Raw genomic sequence first — 18,041 nt, 5'->3', positions numbered from 1 at the left:
TAAAAAAAACAAAAAAAAAACTTGCACTGGCTAAAAGTGAATTTATACTACAAGACCTAAAATCAGCCTCTATAAAATCTCACAGTCAAAAATTCTTATAATACTTCTAAAATATAAACAATAACCTTATTGTTAGAAATAGATCTACTGACACTTAAAAATGAGAAATAAATATGAGTTGACAATTCTAAACTGCTGTTTCTAACTAGTAGAAGGTTGCAAGTTTTCTAGAATGGAGGAAAAGCCTGAAATGAATTATCCCAAATCAGTTAAAGAAAACATGCGAATAAGCTATCAATTCATGGCACTTTTTAAGCTTCTATTTAAAATTCTTTACATACAACATGATGACTATGGTTAATAACAATGTATTGTACTCTTGAAAGCTGCTAAGAATGTAGATTTTAATATATATAATTTTTAGAGTACTGTTCTTATCACAAAAATAGGTATGTGCAGTAGTATATGTTAACTAGCTTTAGTCTTCGCAGAATGTATATATATTTCAAAACATGTACATGATATGTACAATTTTGTCACATTAAAAAAGTTCAGAAAACTGACATGACAAGAAAAAGAATCTGAAAAATAGTCTTCAGATAAGAGATTTTTAAAATATAATTTTTAAGATGTAAAGTTGGTATATTGAAAAAAATTCTTTACAAATCAATACATGAATTATTCAAAAACCATGTGACATAGAAACGTTTTAAGTACTATATAGTAATAACGCCTTTGGTTAATTAAGCTTTAACATCATTACAGCTAGGTAGTATTTAAGGGAAAAAAAGTGATGTGTAGAGTACTATTCTGTTACTGGTTTTCACCTATGGCTTAGTTCTCTCCCCTTAAATTCTAATACTTGCTATACAAAACTATTTTTTCAGTTGTGGTGGTAGTTATTAAATTCTAAGTATTCCAAAAGGAAGTGAAAATTATTCTCTGGAAAAGCATATTCATTCACTTAGAGGAATATGCAACAATATTTTACCTTATACCTAGCAAAAGGTTCTTCACTGTTCACTGATATATATACTGAGATTCTATAACACATCTGAAATATAATGATAAATGCAGAGAGATTGATAAGTCTCCACGTCTCTCCCTCTCACCACCCTCAATCCCCTGGCACCCTCCTTCCATTAAATATCCTAACACCAGATATTAAAAAACAAAAATGAACCCAAAACTGAACACAGAAAAAAAGAGTTTTGTTGAAGCTGCAGGGAAAAGTCCACTTTTCCTGGTGGACTGAAAGCAGCAGCCATGTACTCCAAGACAAAGATAACTTTTACTCTCATACATCATCAGCTGTATGAGAAGATAAAGAAACTGGGAAAGATTTGGGTAAGAAAGTACAAATGGGATTATTAGGATCTGGAGTTGTGACCCAGAATGAAGCTTCCCGTGAGGTAAGGTGTTATACACACAGGGCCTGCTGGAGAAATGGCTGTTCTAGGACTGGGGCAGCATATGTGCCTGGAGTACCCTGCAGTGCTAAAAAGTTAAGTGCTCAAAAAACCCCACAAGAGCTGGGCGTGGTGGCTCACGCCTGTAATCCTAGCACTCTGGGAGGCCGAGGCAGGCGGATTGCTCGAGGTCAGGAGTTCGAAACCAGCCTGAGCAAGAGCAAGACCCCATGTCTACTTTAAAAATAGAAAGAAATTAATTGGCCTACTAATATATACATAGAAAAAATTAGCCGGGCATGGTGGCGCATGCCTGTAGTCCCAGCTACTCGGGAGGCTGAGGCAGGAGGATTGCTTGAGCCCAGAAGATTGAGGTTGCTGTGAGCTAGGCTGATGCCACGGCACTCACTCTAGCCTGGGCAACAAAGTGAGACTTTGTCTCAAAAAAAAACCAAAAAAACCCCACAAGGATGAGGGTATGTCAAAGGGACACAAGAGCCAACTGAAAGAGATCCCAATGGCCATAGCCAAAACAATTTGAGCAACAAAATAAATAATGGTGTTGGATTATAATCCAAAGTATAAAATTAATATCCACAAATATGGTCACTCTCCTCTGAACACAACAACCAAAGTGATGCTTTTTAAAAGGAAGTCACATCATGACATAGCTCTGTACCCTCACAATACGCTAAAATAAAAATAAATGAATAAATGGGTTTTGCACACAAAACCCTCCAATGGCATCCCATCTCATTCAGAATAAAATCCAAATGTTTTTATGATTTTTAAAAATCTTTGAATATAACCTGATATAAATAAATGACTGGGTAAATAAACAAATGGGGGAGAAAAGACATATCTCTCATGCAGAAGAAGTTCAAATAATTTTATAGATTATCCTCAAGGAAAAGGAACATTAATTCCCTCTTCCTCCTTAAACGTGGGCTGTACAAAGTGACTTCCTTTCAAAAGTACAATATGGAAATGTGGAAGAAAGAGTAAGTTTACAGTGAAGAAACCTGACAAATACTACTCATCAGATCAAGGTTAACATCAGTTGTGATAAATCATGTTTGTAGTATGTACCCCTCATCTGATATAACAAAAATGCCACTTCATCCTTCTGGTATTCCTCTCCAAAACCCACAACTCCAGTCTAATCATGAGAAAAACATCTGGGAAATTCCATTAGAGGGGTATTCCACAAAATACCTGACCAGTTTCCCACAAATCTGTCAAGGTCATCAAAAACAAGGCAAGTCTGAGAAACTGACACAGCTAAGAGGAGCCAAAAAGAGACAGGCAAACTAAATATAATGTTGTTTCCTGGTTGGAATCCTGGAACAGCAACAGGACATCAGGTAAAAAGCAAGGGAATCTGAATAAAATAAGGACTTTGGTTAATAATAATGTGTCACAATTGGTTTGTTGATTGTAACTAATATAGCACATTAACACAAGATGTTAATAGAGAAAAATGAGTGCGGGGTATATGGGTACTTTGTATGCTATCTTCTCACTTTTTCTATAAATCTAAGACTATTTAGAAAATAAAGCTTATTTAAAAGGAAAAAATGTTATACAGAGAAAGAATATTCTAAGTGAGAAAGCAGAGTATTTAGGGGCTCATCCACTTCCCAACTGTGTAAACTTGAACAAATTATTTCAGCACTTTAAGCCTCAATTTACTTACCCATGAGTGTGTTGGGGGGGGAGTTATAATAGTATCTATACCTCACAAGGTTATTGTATGGATTACATGAGTTCATGCACTGAAAGCATTAGCACAGAGCTGGGAGGCTGAGGTGGGAGGATTGCTTGAGGCCGGGAGTTCAAGACCAACCTGGGTAACACAGTGTGATCTCATCTCTACTAAAAAAAAAAAAAAAAATTAGTTGGGAATTACAATCCCTGCTACTGAGGAGTTCCTAGTCAAGGAGACTCAGTTTAGTTTCTGGTCAAGTCCTTGAGTTTGCAATCCATGTCTGAATTATCTTTGTATTTACAATAGCACTACTTTACCTTATAAAGTGGTATTCCATAAATATGCACTAAATGGATAAATACATGAACAAAACAAGACAGCACTTAATATAATCTTTTATCGAGCATTTGAATTTGATCCAAATTTGCCTCCTAGAGCAAATGTTTTTCTAAATAAAGTTTTATTGAAATATACACACATTTATATATTACCTATGACTGCGTTCACCCTACAGCAGCAGAGTAGTTGTGACAGGAGCTATATGGCCTGTAGAGCCTAAATTGTTTACTATCTAACCCTTTACGAATTAAGTTTGCTGTCCTCTGTTCCTGATGGTGGCAATCCTGGTTTATTCACCTCCTCCCCCCACACACCTCATTTATAGCTTCCACATCTTTAGTGTTCCAAAAAAAAAAAATCTATTAAATTGAATTAAGTTTACAAACTTTAAAAATAGAACCTACTTCTAAGTTGGAGACTGCCTGTGTTGTTGGAGGTATTAATAATCAATAAAATAACCAAAACTTGGAAAAGCAAGTCAAAAGTTTTAAGACTTGGAAAAGCACATCAGAGTATCATTGCAAACTCTAATTACACGCAACATTTATTAGATGCTTATATTTTAGGCCTCTCTTGATCATTAAAAAAGCCAAAGAAGAGGCATAGTCTCATTTATTTTACTAATTTTTATTCCTTAAGGCTATCAGTTCATCACTCTATAAAACAGTTCTCTAATCCTCTGTTTTTCTCCAAGCCTGTTGTTTCATTCATTTGTTAATTTAATCATTCAATAGATTTATGGAGTAGCAACCATTTGTTTAGTACCATGATGGGAGCTGAGAGAATAAGGATCCTTAAAATTTGGTCCCCATCTATTTTTTTTTTCCCACCACTTTAAGGAATGAATTGGTCCTTATCTATAATAAAGAATACCTAATTTTATTTTTTTTATTTATTTATTTTTTTTTTGGAGACAGAGTCTTGCTTTGTTGCCCAGGCTAGAGTGAGTGCCATGGCGTCAGCCTAGCTCACAGCAACCTCAAACTCCTGGACTCAAGCCATCCTCCTGCCTCAGCCTCCCGAGTAGCTGGGACTACAGGCATGCGCCACCATGCCCGGCTAATTTTTTCTATATATATTAGTTAGCCAATTAATTTCTTTCTATTTATAGTAGAGACAGGGTCTCGCTCTTGCTCAGGCTGGTTTCGAACTCCTGACCTCGAGCTATCCGCCCGCCTCGGCCTCCCAAAGTGCTAGGATTACAGGCGTGAGCCACCGCGCCCGGCCAGAATACCTAATTTTAGTTTAAAAGACATATTTAAGAAGAGACATTATTTAAATAATGCCAACAAATCAACAAATGGGTCAAGTCAGGCATCTGTTACCACCACATAGTTTCAAATATCTACCAGGAAACACACACACACACACAGAGAAAAATTACTTTAAATGTTCCACTACCATGAATCAAAAAATGTCTGAAAACTGGGAAAACAGCCTACTCCATCACAGCTGCTATTGCTGGGTGGGGGAAAAAGGCATCAAAATTATTTACAAATTCCCTAAGGTATTTTATTCTCCCAAAACAACATACACAGTGAATAACTTTCTAGATAAATATAAATTGCCTGAAAGTGTTATAAAATGCTAAAACTTCTATCTTGAGACTGAACATTTGAGTTCAAGATAGACAATAGTTGTACCAGAGGGAAATTATTATAAGAAGGAAAAAAAGTATTCTTCTTGCTCAAAAAGGGGGTGATAGTTGTGATGGAGAGAAGAAACATGTAGACTATTCATTCACTCAACATTTATTTAACATTTACCATGTAAATATACAAACATTTATTTAGCATACACTAGGTTTTACGCTAAGTTCTGGGAAAAGAGCAGTGAACGAGACAGACACAGACTCTAGAACTAACACATGAGAAAAAACACATGTGTCATTACGATATTAGAATCAAACATCCATGTTTATTTATTAAGTCACTCAATTGTAATACAAATTAACAACTATTTAATAGACAATTAAGTGGCTACCATGTGCCAATTACAATGCCAATCACAGCAGCATATAAAAGTTTTTGCCTTGAGGACTTCACGACCTAGATGCTTACGCAAATTAGATACAAATAATTATGATATATTTAATGCTATAATAAAAATTTCTATGACGTTCTAAGGAATGTAGGATACATAGATAAAGCAACTTTCTTCTACTATGAAAGAGTTGCTGGGGTCAGGGAAGGCTTCACATTAGCAAGCTGAGTCTTAAAAAAATGAACAGAACTTTGCCAGGAAAAGAATTCCAGACAGAAAAGAAAGCTTTAGGAAAGTCACAGAACTATGAAATTTCATAAGGGAAATGAGAGAAACCCAATGTAACCACAGCATAGGGTATAGTACAGTGTAGAAAAATGTTTCTAGGAAATAGGAATGTGACTAGGTAAGCCATTTGGGGGTCAGTACATGAAGAATTCTGTATACCACCCTGAGAAAAATTCAGACCACGGGAAACTCATGAAAAGGGAGGGTACCATTATAAAGTCTGTATTGTAGAAAAATAACTGATAGCAGTGTGAAATTTAGAAAGGGTAAAGTACCTGAAACAAAGAAACCCTTTTTTTTTTTTTTCAAAAGGCTATCACTATAGGCCAGAGGAGAGATAAGACTAAGAGAACAGCAGTGGGATGGGAGACCAAGAAAGAAATGGCAGAGACCAGGCTAAGTGACCGATGCACTATGCTGGAGGTAAAGGAGAAAGTGGAGTCGACGATGATATTATTCAAGAAAGGGGAAAGAAGAGGAGAATCAGCATGTTCAGGGAGAGACTATAATGAGCCATATTTCAAATCAGCTGAATTTCATATTTTTGTTTGTGGTACTCATTGGTAGACAACTGGAAATTCTTGCTGGCTCGATTCACTGAGAGAAAATTATTCCTTCCCATTTAAGAATAATATTCATTCATTCAATAATTTCTCTGGAATGCTCACCAGACATCAAGCACCATTGTAAATGCTGGAAATGCTTATCACAGAGCACATAAAGTCCCTGTCCACAGAGCTTACATTCTAGCTTCCTGTTACAGCATAAGAAACAGTGAGGAAAGAATCAGACAACAGTTGTAAATATAGATGTATAGTACATAATCCACATGATTGCCAAAGGAAGCTTCAAAGTATGTTAAAGTATGTTTTAACAATCATATTATTTATAATTGAAAAATAGCATTTTCTTATTTTTTGGTAATGAATACAAGCAGGATAATTTGTGTGTTTAATAGGTTTTAGCTTTCATGTATTAAGTTTCCTTATAATGAAACATATATGTGTGGCTAATTTTCTTATGTGTTACACTATACTAACAATACCAGTAGCGACACTTTCAGGAAGTACTAGAAACTAAAAGGCTAACACTTCATACAAACTGAGTTTTGACCAAACTGCTTTAAAATTTGATAGCATTCTCTTAACTTTAAAGTTTATTTTCTACTTTTGCATGAGAACCAGCTTTACTATAGCCAAGTTTGACCATGACCTCTGACTATTAAACAATTAACTATAAAATGCTATTTTACTCAAGACGTTACACAGGTATCTTGCCTATATATTTAATCTTTTTAATCTACTAAACAGGCTAATGAACACTGATTCTTCATCTCTAAAGGGAAGCTTACCTGAGGTAAAGAGAGTTATTTAACACATATGACAAATTTCATAAACCTTAAATTACATTTTTGAAAAAGCATGAAAGTTTTTTCTTCAACTCATTGACAAACATTATTTTCTACTATTTTCAATAATATTATCAAATATGTCCCACACGGAGGCCATATATTTCTTTGCTAATACTTGCCTTTCGAAGCTTCTCATTGTTTTCAATACTTCCAAATTTCTCAAAGTTATTATTAACAATCTAATCTTCTACCTCCACATTAGCCATTATCTGGACCAGGGAGTCCTCAAACCGCGGCCTGTGGGCCACATGCGGCCTGCTGAGGACATTTATCCAGCCCACAGGCTGTTTTTGCTGCCGCTGCCTGTCCTGCTTAGCAGTAGGCCTGGGCCCATAGTGTGCACGTGTGGAATGTGCGCCGCACTCTCCAACGGCCCTCCCACGGTCTGAGGGACGGTGAACTGGCCCCCTGTTTAAAAAGTTTGAGGACCCCTGGTCTGGACCAATTATTCACAACAGAAGAATAGTGCCTTAAGAACATTGTGAAAATCTGTGAGGCCCTTTTTAGTTGCACAGTTTTGATAGGAAGGAGAGCTTCTGGTGGATGGGGGACTATTAATCCTAGAAGTCCTAAAATGTATGGACAACCCTGCACCACAAAGAATTATCTGTATCCTTCAAGACTATAAAAGATCCCACTTGACATTAGGTGAAAAGCCTGTTTATGATCATCTTAATCCAGAATTTTATTATATATAAAATATATCACTTTTGTACTTTTAGTATAGGACTGAATTTTCCACAAGTGCAACCACCATGTAAATTGAAGGAAAGAGTCCAGTTTGTTTTGTTCAAAATTTTACCAGAATTTGTTCACCATTTGGGAAAAATAAGTTTGTCAATGACAATGGCCCTGATGGTATTTGAAATGTTGATATAAAACACCTAATAATTAGTCTGCACTTTTAGCTGTCACATACACAGTGATTCTTTAAATTGCTACACTATGAGAGCAACTAATGATCACTTCCTTATGTCTTCTAATGTAGTCATACCTAGGCATTTACATATTTAAACAGTAGACAAGTTATTTTCTATTATAATACCTATTACACATTTATGTTTCAATTAGAGTATTATATTATTACAAATTAAGTTTATGGGTAGATTTGCCCATATTGCCTATGAATCGCACTTCCGGATTTCAGATTATAGGGGATAGGCAGGTTGAAACTCACTGGCCTACACTTTAGCCTTCATGTGCCTGGACTACTAAAGATGCCTCCTAACTGATATCTTGGATTCAATACACTCTCTCCTCTTCCAAGTAAAAATAGCTACAGATGTAAAAATCACCAATATTAGGTTTATCTTCAAATTACCACAAAGCTCCCAACTGCCTCACAATCAGCCTCATACTGAGATTTTACCACTCTCCATAAAGACATTCCTTCTATCTAATGTTATGTAGCTACATCACAGACTGATCACCCTATCCAGAAAGCCTTATTTCTAAGGAACCAATAAGTCATAGTGAAAACAGTATAAGATTTGGAAGTCTAGATCTTCCACTTATTAGGGGAATGATCCTGGGCGAGTTATTTACAACTTTCTAAATCTGTTTCCTCATTTCTTAAGTGAGAATTAAAAAGGATCTTCATCACAGGGTAATGGTAAGGAATAAATCAAACATAGTAGGAGATCAAAGAATTAGCTACTTCATACTTTTATGTTTTGTTCACTTACATATTCCAAAGTTCTAGGATGGTACCTGGCACCTAGCAGTGTTCAAGAAATGTTTACTGAATGAAAGCACATTTGCTGGCCAGGCGCGGTGGCTCACGCCTGTAATCCTAACACTCTGGGAGGCCGAGGCGGGTGGATTCCTCAAGGTCAGGAGTTTGAAACCAGCCTTAGCAAGAGCAAGACCCTGTCTCTACTAAAAATACAAAGAAATTAATTGGCCGACAAAAAATATATATAGAAAAAATTAGCCAGGCATGGTGGCACATGCCCATAGTCCCAGCTACTCGGGAGGCTGAGGCAGGAGAACTGCTTGAGCCCAGGAATTTGAGGTTGCTGTGAGCTAGGCTGATGCCATGGCACTCTAGCCAGAGCAACAGAGTGAGACTCTGTCTCGGAAAAAAAAAAAAAAAGAAAAAGAAAAGAAAGCACACTTGCTTTCTGAAGCCTTCCTAGGCAAGCTCATCTGACTGTCTTTGCTCCAGAAATGTATCACTTAATCAAGTAATGATAATTGAGTGCTCCTAAACTGAGCTGAATATTACTAGAAATATCCAGGCTCTGCTCTTAGGAAACTTAGAAAAATTCTGGAAATACCAGAAAGAGGAGATGAGACGAGACAAGGAAGACCAGAATGGAAGAGGACATAAGACTGGATGAGGAAGAGGAGATGAGACTAGACCAGACCAGAAAAGATGAGGAAGAGGAGACAAGACCGGAATAGGAAGAGGAGGAGGAGACCAGACCAGGTGAGAAAGAGGAGACAAGACCAGAGGAGGAAGAGGAGACCAGACTGGAAGAAATGAGGACAAGGAAGAGGAGATCAGACCAGAAGAGGAGACTAGATTGGAAGAGGACATGAGACCAGACAAGGAAGAGGAGACCAAACGGGAAGAGGAGACAAGATCGGATGAGGAAGAGATGAGAACAAATGAGGAAGAGGAGATGAGACCAGATGAAGAAGAGGAGACCAAACCAGACAAAGAAGAGTGTATTAAATTCTTAATATGTAATACCTCATTCAGACCTCATGAACCATCCCATAAGATAGACACTATTCTTTACCTTGTTTACAGATGAGAAAACTAAGGCTTAGAGAAGTAATATAATCTGCCCAAGGTAACACCTTAACTCACGAAACTGAGAATCAAAACCAGGCCTGACTCCAGTCTCTACTCTTAGCCATTATGCAAGTCAGATACTTTTTTTCTCTCCATATGGTTGTTCCCACACCTTCCTCCAAAGGTGTCCTCAGGCTGGCCCTGGGGCTGAGCCACAGCTGCTGTCCTGGTAATTTCCAACCCCAGATTTTATTTTTACTGTGGATGGGGGAGGGGCACAGTCCTGGGCTGGAGGGCAGAAATTGGGCTTCTTGTGCTGTTCTTTCTCTGGACACAAGAGGGTGATCTCTTGCACTAGGCCTTACTTGTACCATCAGCAACACGAGAAGAATAATCCTACTCCTGATGCCTGCTAAAATTACTCTTTTTGGAGATCATATATGGATGAAATTTGCATAAAAGATTAGCACATATTAGACTATGTATAGATTTAGCCCCCAACCAAAGTTCCAGACTTAATTTCCAAAAGTTCCTAGCAAACTTGGAAAACCTCCAAAGGATCCTTACCCCCCTGCCTTTGTATATGCCTTTCCATGTATCTGAAAGGCCTCCTCATCTTCATCTACCATCTTACCTATCCAAATGTCCTAGTTCATAGGCTTCCTCCTAGAAGGTGTTTGTGGACAGCTATCCTTAAAGAGATCCATTTTGCCTACCTAATCTATGGTTGTAAACACTTAGGACAGGCATCACTCTTAGCCTTACCATATAATTACTGATGTATAGGACATCTTCTCTATGGAGGACATGTGTTGGTTTTTGCTTGCCTAATATCTTCTCCCCCTTTTAGTAACAGCAACTTGATTTTCCTCTGGTGAACAACCTTCCCTTGCTTTTAATCCACATGATTTGGAGGGGTTCAACCCCACTTCCAAATCCAGAGGTAGGCATGTGACATAAGCCTATTCAGAGTTACTATAATGGGTTCAGTGAAGGGCAGGTGACTCAACTGAAAGCACTGAGAATTACTCCTAGGACTTTCGCTAGGACCATTGGCATAAAAAACTCTATTTTTGCTACAGTTGGATGTAAACAGAGCTGTGAGGGGCTTTCACATGGAAAAAAAAATTCCTGATAAAGCCACCCAAGAGCAGGTTATAGATAGATACCTAATCTGGAGGATAACATTGTTGGAAACCCTTAGATCTTAAATTCAGCTATTCCTGAGACTATTAATAGAAGTAACCTGCCTAGGACAAATAAATTCTGTCCCCTGCCCACATTCTTTTTTTCCTTTTAAGCTAGTTTGTATTGGGTTTCTATAATGTAGATTAAAAAGATAGGAACACATCCCCAATTTGTTTATGAACTTTATGGGCCCAAAGGCCTGATCTTTTTAACTTTACATCTCTTAGCATGGTACCTGGTAAGGTACCCGGTAAGAAAGAGGGTCTTCAAGGTGTGATGACTGATTCATTCAATCTTACTTTCCTCTAGCACCTACAATGAGCTGAGGTAAACACTGGAACCACAAGGAATTATACATAGTCCTTGCCCTCGAGGAGTTCTGAATTTCGTACAGGGAGAAGGTATGAAAATGAACACTTTATGGTATAACTTGGGCTATAATAGAAATCTGAGCAAATTTTTGTGGGATTCCAGAGGGTTAGAGGTTTGGGGAGACAGGAAGTGGAAAGGCTCCGAAGAGGAAGTGACATCTGAGTCCAGTTCTTAAAGAACAAATAGAAGTTCCTAAGGAGAGAAGTGGGCATAGGGAAAAGGTGTCCCAGGGATGAGGTATTCCAGGTGGAGAGAACAAGATTATATATTAATAATTATAAAATTAATAATATCACCATCTCCTGTTCCTCCTGTGGCCTCCTCACAAGTGCCTTCCTCTTTCTTTTCCTTTGCTTCATCTATCAGTGGAACCATCATAGTGGTCAAGAACACAGGCTCTGAGCTCTGAAAGATTTTGGTTCTGCCAGACCAGGTGCCTCATGACTATAATCCTAGTGACTCAGGAGGATAAGGCAGGAGGATCACTTGAGCCCAGGAGTTTAAGACTAGCCTGAGCAACATGGTGAGATCCCATCTCTACAAAAACAGAAAACTTAGCCATGGTGGTGCATGCCTATAGTCCCAGCTACTCGGGAGGCCGAAGCTGGAAAATCACTCGAACCCAGGAGTTGAAGGATGCAATGAGCTGTGATGATGCCACTGCATTCTAGCCTGGGTAACAGAGCGAGACTTTGTCTCAAACAAACATACAAAAAGATTTGGTTCTACCACTTACTACACACATGACCTTGAGCAGAATCACTTATATTTTACAAATAAGGACAATAGTGGAATATTTGCCTTGTAAGATTGTCAAGAGCATTAAACAAAATGACAAATATAAATAATGTGCCTGGCACAAGATAATTCTCAAGGAATTTTAGCTGCTATTATTGTTATTTTCATAATCAAGAATCTTTAAACAATAAGGAATAAAAAACCAAACTCTAACTGGCATAAACAGTAAAGAGATTCTGCACTGCACAGAATGGGGAGTCTCGAAGTGCAGCAGGCTCCAGGCACAGAATAATCAGGGCTCTGACTCCTTTTCTCTGCAGTGTTCCCAGCTCTGCCCTCTTCTTTGTATTGGCTCTGTCTCCAGGCTTCCCTCATTGTCCAGAGATGGCTATGTCACCAAGTCCTGTGCAATTGTGACAACATTCTTCCTTGTTCAGATGTTCTTCCATCATGAACAGAGGAAAAAATCTCCTCCCCCAAACAGAAATATAAATCTGCTTAGGCCAGCTTAGCTTATGTGCCTACTCCTGGACAAAGGACAGTGACCAGAGAAATTCCCTGTGTTGACTGGCCTAAACCTGGCTTCTTGAACTGGTCACTGGTGAGGCTGGGTGGCCACTATTGGCTTAGACTAATTGGGATCCACCCCTATGGTTAGAAATGGGTTCCAGCTTTCTCCTGATCACATGGCTGCATTATGGCAAGGAAAGAAGGGTTCTATTAGAGAGAAGGAAGGAATAACTGGACGTTGGACAGAAACCCAACAGCGTAGCATCTTTTGTGATGATTACTATTTCGTTTTTTGCATGCTAGTTCACAACTGTCTCTTGACCTGGGCTCAAATGGTTCCTTCTCAGTGAGGTTTTCCTTGACTATTAGAAGTCAGTCAGTAAGTCAGTGAGTCAGTCTGTCTCTCTCCACTAGCAGAGACAGACCTGTTTTGTTTTATAATAAATAAAAAGCTGCTCATGTGAAACTGCTTCCTACTTGTCGTCACTCCATTGCACCGCTCCTGCTTGTGATTTTTTTCCAAGCAAGGACCCAAAGAACTAGAATAACAGTCTGCCAAGAGGCTGGACCTGACACTTTGGTGTGTCTGCTCATTATTTGGCCAAGAGCACACCAAGAACTGAGAGCAGACTGCTACCCTGACATTTTGTTTTATATAAAGCACTTATCACCACCTGACATGTCGTATACTTCTAGCCTTACTTGTTTATTGTGTCTTCTCCCTCAAGAATATAAATTCCATGAGAGTAGAGGTTTTGAGTTGTTCATTGCTATACGTCTAATACCTACAAGAGTCCTGGCCCATAGTGGGTACACAATAACAATTCGTTGAATCAATAAATAATTCTGACCCTACTATGGGGCCTAGGAATGGTCCTAGCTTTCACAGCTCCTCCTTTTCTTCTCTCCCTCTTCTCTATTTGCCTCTGGTCTATATCCTAGTCTCTCATATCCATCTGCTGAATAGGCCAGTATTTGTAATTTTGCTTTCTCCCTATGTAGTGTTGATTATAAATCTTTTTCCTCTTCCTTTTCATGTCGATTACCTGTTATTCTCTCTATGCATATTAGATATTTTGTGTTCAAATAAAGTTAGAAAACCTGAGTGCCCCTTATAGCCTGCAAAAATTTACGACATGGAATCTCATTTCTTTTGAGAACTACATTTATATTTTTACACATGTGTTTGAGAAATATAAGGAGTATTTCACTGTAGGTGCTTCTGAGTCTACCATCCATAGCCTCCTGAATTTGTATCCTCTTTGAAGTCTTCTTTGGTATAGATATTTTTTTTTTAATTTTGAGGGAAAAATTCTATGCTTCCTCCTATACTACCCTCAACCCTAAAATCTGCCTGTTCTCATAAGGGACATGTGATAAGGCATTGTTTTCTTAGGTGGTATTTTCTGACTCTAGGACTGGACAAAAGAACAATCATAAAAATAACAACAAAAAACATTTATTTGCCTAGCACTTTACTATGAACTGTGCCCTGCTCTCAGTTATAAAATTAATATGAGCTTATGAAATGTTACTTGTTCAAAGTAAAAAGTGAAAGTCCATCTTCTCTAATCATACTCCTCAGGGGTAAATACCACTAATAGATTGGTGTATATTCTCTAGATTTTTTTCCTTGCATACATGGCATGTCCAACAGAATTTCAGATACGCCTCTGTGGTACAAGTTATTGCCAGGAAGCAGCTACCTAGGCAAACAGTAAAAAACAAAAAGAAAGATGCTGGAAAACAACAGATCAACATAAAAGATGTCATAAGACAATGTATGACTAGTAAACAAATGATATGGACAATAAGTGCTGTGCATCTAAAGGCAAGATATATCACTGTGGGCTGGAGTAGCACAGAATGTAAGATGGAAAAGGGATAAAGCAGTCATGTTTCTAGGCTGTCTCCATCTAATCCACTCTTCCTACACACAGCATGAGAGAACTTAATAATATCCCAACCCATCACTGCTCTGCATAAACTCACCAAAATTGTACCACTGACGTCAGGGTATCCCAACTCTTTCATGTGGTTTATCAGATACTTCATATGTTCTAGTCCCTGCTCCCTTCATCTCTGGAAACTTCACTGATCAAAAAGGTAGTTGCTAGCCACAAGTGGCTCCTGAGCACTTCAAATGTGACTAGGCTAAATGGAGATGTGCCCTAAGTGTAAAACATACATTTGGTTTCAAAGACTTAGTTCAAAAAAAAAAAAATCTCATCAATAATTTTTTACACATTGAAATATTATTGTGCAATTATGAGTGTATCCATCGGGTTAAATAAAATACACTGTTAAAGTTAAATCCACTTGTTTCTTTTTACATGTGTCAACAGAAAAGAAGACAAGAAGAGAAACTCTGTAAAATAATGTAAGCCGGTTTATTCTGAGCCAAATTTGAAGACCAGGGACTAGGGCCACGTCCAAGAAGCCTTGAGTGAGTACACTCACTGTGGCTGGATTACAGTTCGGTTTTATACATTTCAGGGAGACAGGAATTACAGGTAAAGTCATAAATCAATATATGGAAGACATACATTAGTTTGGCCCCAAAAGGTGGACCATCTCAAAGCCAGGGCTTATAGGTCATAGGTGGGTTTAGGGATTAAGGCAGGACATTTAGAAGTGGAGCTTACAAGTCATAGGTGGATTTAGGGCTTCTTTAGTTGACAATTGGCTGAAAGCATTAGGCTTTGTCCAAAAAACTAGGAATCAGCATTAAGTAATGCTTGAGTTAAGATAAGGGTCTTCTATCTTTTATGTGATGCTATACCCAAATCAGGTTGGGAAGTAAACTGCACCATAAAAACCTGTTTACTGATATTTTATCATTTGTAGGCGTGACTCACCAGGCCCCCTTAAAAGGAATTTTTTGGGCAAAGATCAGAATTCAGTCCTCAATTGTTTAATAAGGCTGCAAAAAACTTAAAAATACTTATTTAGCTCGCATTATGTTTCTACTGGACGCTTCCTTTTCCCTGCCCTACATTTCAGTTAAAAAAAAAACCACTTGCAGTTTCTCACTGGGCCCTGTTTCTCTCCTGGAGACTTTGGCTATTACTACTGGTGCCTGAAACACTTTTTCCTCTTCTCTTCGCTGAGCTAACAGCTCTTACTCATTCAGACCTGAGTTTTTAACTACGGCTTTCTCTAAGACGTGTCCCTGACCCCACCACATCCCCTGCAAGACTGGACAAGGGTCTCCTATGCCCAGTCCAGAATCCAACATAGAGCACTTCTCATACTGTATCTGCAATTGCCTGTTGTCCGTTTTGTGTCCCCTACAAGACTGGAAGCTCCTCCAGGGGCCAGACCCTCAGAACTGCCGTCTTCCACACCTAGTGGTCAAAGCCAGGCACACAGCAGCCTCTCGGCGGAACCAACCAGCGGCGGGACCGAAATGGAGAAAAGAATTCGGAGAGTACAGGGGTTCAAGGGTGAAGAGGTGGAAGAGCCGGAGAGGAGCCGGGGCCGCCGGCAGGACTCACCAGTCCCTGCTGGCCGATGTCGGCGTCCGGCCGTTTGGCCGAGTGCGGCGTGTACTCGGCGTAGCGCAGCCCCTCGCCAGCGGGGGCGACGCCACCAGCAGCAGCCATGGCAATGAGGCCCGGTGCGACGCCCGGCGCAGAGACTCAACCTACGAGGCGGCCGCAGGGACAAACTAGTTAGGGCGGGCTCATCTCGCGGATTTCGCGGACGCTGTCACCGCTGGGCTGGTGAAAGCGGGACCTGGAGATTTCATTCCCACTTGGGCTCGGGGCGCTGGTTACATCAAAATGCGCGGTCAGAGTCCAAGGCTGGGACCTTGGGACGTGTAGAATATTTTGTTTCTTTCTTATTCTCAGGGCCAAACCCAACGCTGGGCCTCCTGAGGCGTTGCGGGGTGGGGTTCCCGCCCCAGACCACTCTGAGGGTCTAGGGCGTTGGTGTCCTGGGATGCCCGGCCGGAGAGACCCGGAATCCAACTGTAGTGAGAGGGGACGTGCCTGAGGTTTCCTGACCGAGTCCCGGCCTTTCTTCCCACCACCAACTACAGGTCATATTTCTGTTTAGTGCCACAGTTCTCCCAGCCGGGAGAGCAATTGAAGAGGCAGTTTGCTTACTCCACCCCCAAATGAATGGCCCTGTTTAAGATGAAATTACAGAGAAGAAATATGTAAGCAAGGAAATAAATTTCACTCCCCACAAATGATTTTGTGCTGACTTGGGTGTAGAAAGACTCACTTTATTATTCATTGTTAAGTCAAGCTTTTTGGAGCAAAAATTAAAATGGAAGCCCCTATAGTGTTTGCCAACTCCTGTGCCAATTTGGCAGCTCTTTTGCCCTTTACACCCATTACAAAATTGGCTTACGAGAAGATAAATCTTTATATTTTTTCTATTCCTGAATTTAAAGTTTTGAGGATCTATTAATTTATTCACTTAGCTAATATTATTAGCATGCCTAAGACATTATGTCTTAGAGGAATTTATGATGTAGGAAAGATAACACTGACACAGTGGTAATCCATAAGAGAACGTGATCACATGCGCTGTGTGGAGATATAAACAGAACTGGACTGAGAGGAGGGAAGAGGTCTGAGTTTTGGTGTCCCTCCATCATTTTCTGGGCTCCTGTCCCTGAACATGCCCATTAACCTCTCCAAATCTCCTATCTGTAGAAGGGGAGAACATTTGTCCGTCACTCTGACTCAGCAAAGTTACAAGGATAAAATGAAAAAAAAAAAAAAAAGCAGGTGGTTATGGAAGCAATTTGTGCAGTGCACTCATGAAGAGAGTAAGAGAGTTACAACCACAGAGCTGCTGCAGTTTACAGGAGGGAATGGCCACCTTTAACAGGGGTCATCAGAGAAGGTTTGGTGGAGGCTTAGTATTGAGATGGCCAGTAAAGAATGGGTAAAATTTTTTTTAGATGGAAGAGCAGGAGGTTCAGAAATTTCAAACAGAAACAAATGGAAAGAAATGAAAAAGGTGCCATGTAGGACTGAGTAAAAAACACTCCAAGACTCTTCAGAGACATATTACAAAAATTAATTTTCATTAAATTGATCCACAACTATGAAGAACACTGGTGAACTAAGCAAATGCATTGAATTGGGGCTTACAGGTCATTCATTCATCCATTTATTTATTTATTCAATAAATATTTATTGAGCATGTTAGGTATAAGGCACTATGCCAGGCATTGTGCATTGTTATAGTGTCAACAAACAAACAAGGTCTCTGATTCCTTGGAGTTTAGTGTCTCCTAGCAGCTAGGCCCTAGCAATAATAGGCTACTAGCCTGGAACAATTGAGCAATTAGAGCAAGACCCACTTAGCTGGGTCTTAGGGCATCTGCCA

At 39.3% G+C, this 18,041-nt stretch overlaps 1 protein-coding gene across 1 annotated transcript in view; it reads right to left on the bottom strand.

Moving 5' to 3' along the window:
* The window catches only part of DNAJC15 (DnaJ heat shock protein family (Hsp40) member C15), a 78,345-nt gene extending 61,659 nt beyond the window's left edge, over positions 1-16,686 (bottom strand). Inside the window, exon 1 of the mRNA XM_012761027.3 lies at positions 16,187-16,686. Coding sequence (XP_012616481.1) covers positions 16,187-16,294 — 108 coding nt within the window. The 5' untranslated portion in view covers positions 16,295-16,686. The remainder of the gene's footprint in view (positions 1-16,186) is intronic.
* Positions 16,687-18,041: the final 1,355 nt, after the last annotated feature.

Source organism: Microcebus murinus, chromosome 13, assembly GCF_040939455.1.
Source record: "Microcebus murinus isolate Inina chromosome 13, M.murinus_Inina_mat1.0, whole genome shotgun sequence".
Classification (NCBI taxonomy): Eukaryota; Metazoa; Chordata; class Mammalia; order Primates; family Cheirogaleidae; genus Microcebus; species Microcebus murinus.
The sequence above is the reverse complement of the archived record's forward strand: the minus strand, read 5'-3'. Positions and strand labels throughout refer to the sequence as shown.